The following is a 791-nucleotide window of genomic DNA, read 5'->3' as shown; positions in this document are numbered from 1 at the left end:
CAGTGCTCTGTGTTAGCCATGGGGAGCCCCAGCCTAGCGATGCTGTGAGCCCCCGTTGTGGCTCCTGCAGCCCCGGGGGGACAGCAGGGACAAGGACCTGGCTGGGACTCTGCTTCCCGAGGCTTTGGCCAGCTGATGGCAGCAGAGCCCAGGCTGCAGGCGCTGAAGGCTGGAGCAGAGGGAGAGAGATGCTGCCTTTCAGTTCACTGCCTAGAAAGCATCCCTGCTTCCCTCTTCTCTTCTCCCCTGCCTTCCAGGGCACCCTACAACCAGGAGAAGAACCGTTACGGGGACGTGCCCTGCCTGGACCAAACCCGTGTCAAGCTGGCGAAACCGTACAGCCGCCCAGAGGTGAGCCAGTGGGGATGGGAATGTGGGGTCCCTGCATCCTGGCTGTCCCCCCATCCTGACCGTGGGGCTCCAGAGGGCTCATGCTGTGCGTGCTTTTGTCCCTGCAGCTGACTGACTACATCAACGCAAGCTTCATGGATGGGTACAAGCAGAGGAACGCTTACATTGGCACTCAGGGTACGGCCCGGGCACCGAGGGGCCATTTCGCTCCTGATTCACGAGTGGGCTTCACCTCCCTGCCCAGCATCAGTCACCGGCCACGGTGAGCAGGGCACTGCCCAGGAAGTCCCCCTCCTCTCTGGGTGGGTTTGCCCCTCTCTGGGTCCCATCTGTGCAGGGAGGAAGCAGCAGGGAGCAGAGAGTGGGGATTGGGGCTGAGCCATAGGGATTCAGTGCTGGGGCTGGAGGCAGGCGGGGGTAGGGCACCGCAGGGGTGAGTG

At 63.2% G+C, this 791-nt stretch overlaps 1 protein-coding gene across 1 annotated transcript in view; it reads left to right on the top strand.

Annotated features, from left to right (window-relative positions):
* Nucleotides 1–791, top strand: part of PTPN9 (protein tyrosine phosphatase, non-receptor type 9) — a gene marked incomplete at both ends in the record, with an annotated part of 5,175 nt that overhangs the window by 3,777 nt on the left and 607 nt on the right. The window contains 2 exons of the mRNA XM_010018732.1: nt 258–351; nt 459–528. Coding sequence (XP_010017034.1) covers nt 258–351; nt 459–528 — 164 coding nt within the window. The remainder of the gene's footprint in view (nt 1–257; nt 352–458; nt 529–791) is intronic.

This window comes from Nestor notabilis, unplaced genomic scaffold (assembly GCF_000696875.1).
Source record: "Nestor notabilis isolate BGI_N333 unplaced genomic scaffold, ASM69687v1 scaffold23507, whole genome shotgun sequence".
NCBI classification, from domain to species: domain Eukaryota; kingdom Metazoa; phylum Chordata; class Aves; order Psittaciformes; family Psittacidae; genus Nestor; species Nestor notabilis.
The sequence above is the reverse complement of the archived record's forward strand: the minus strand, read 5'-3'. Positions and strand labels throughout refer to the sequence as shown.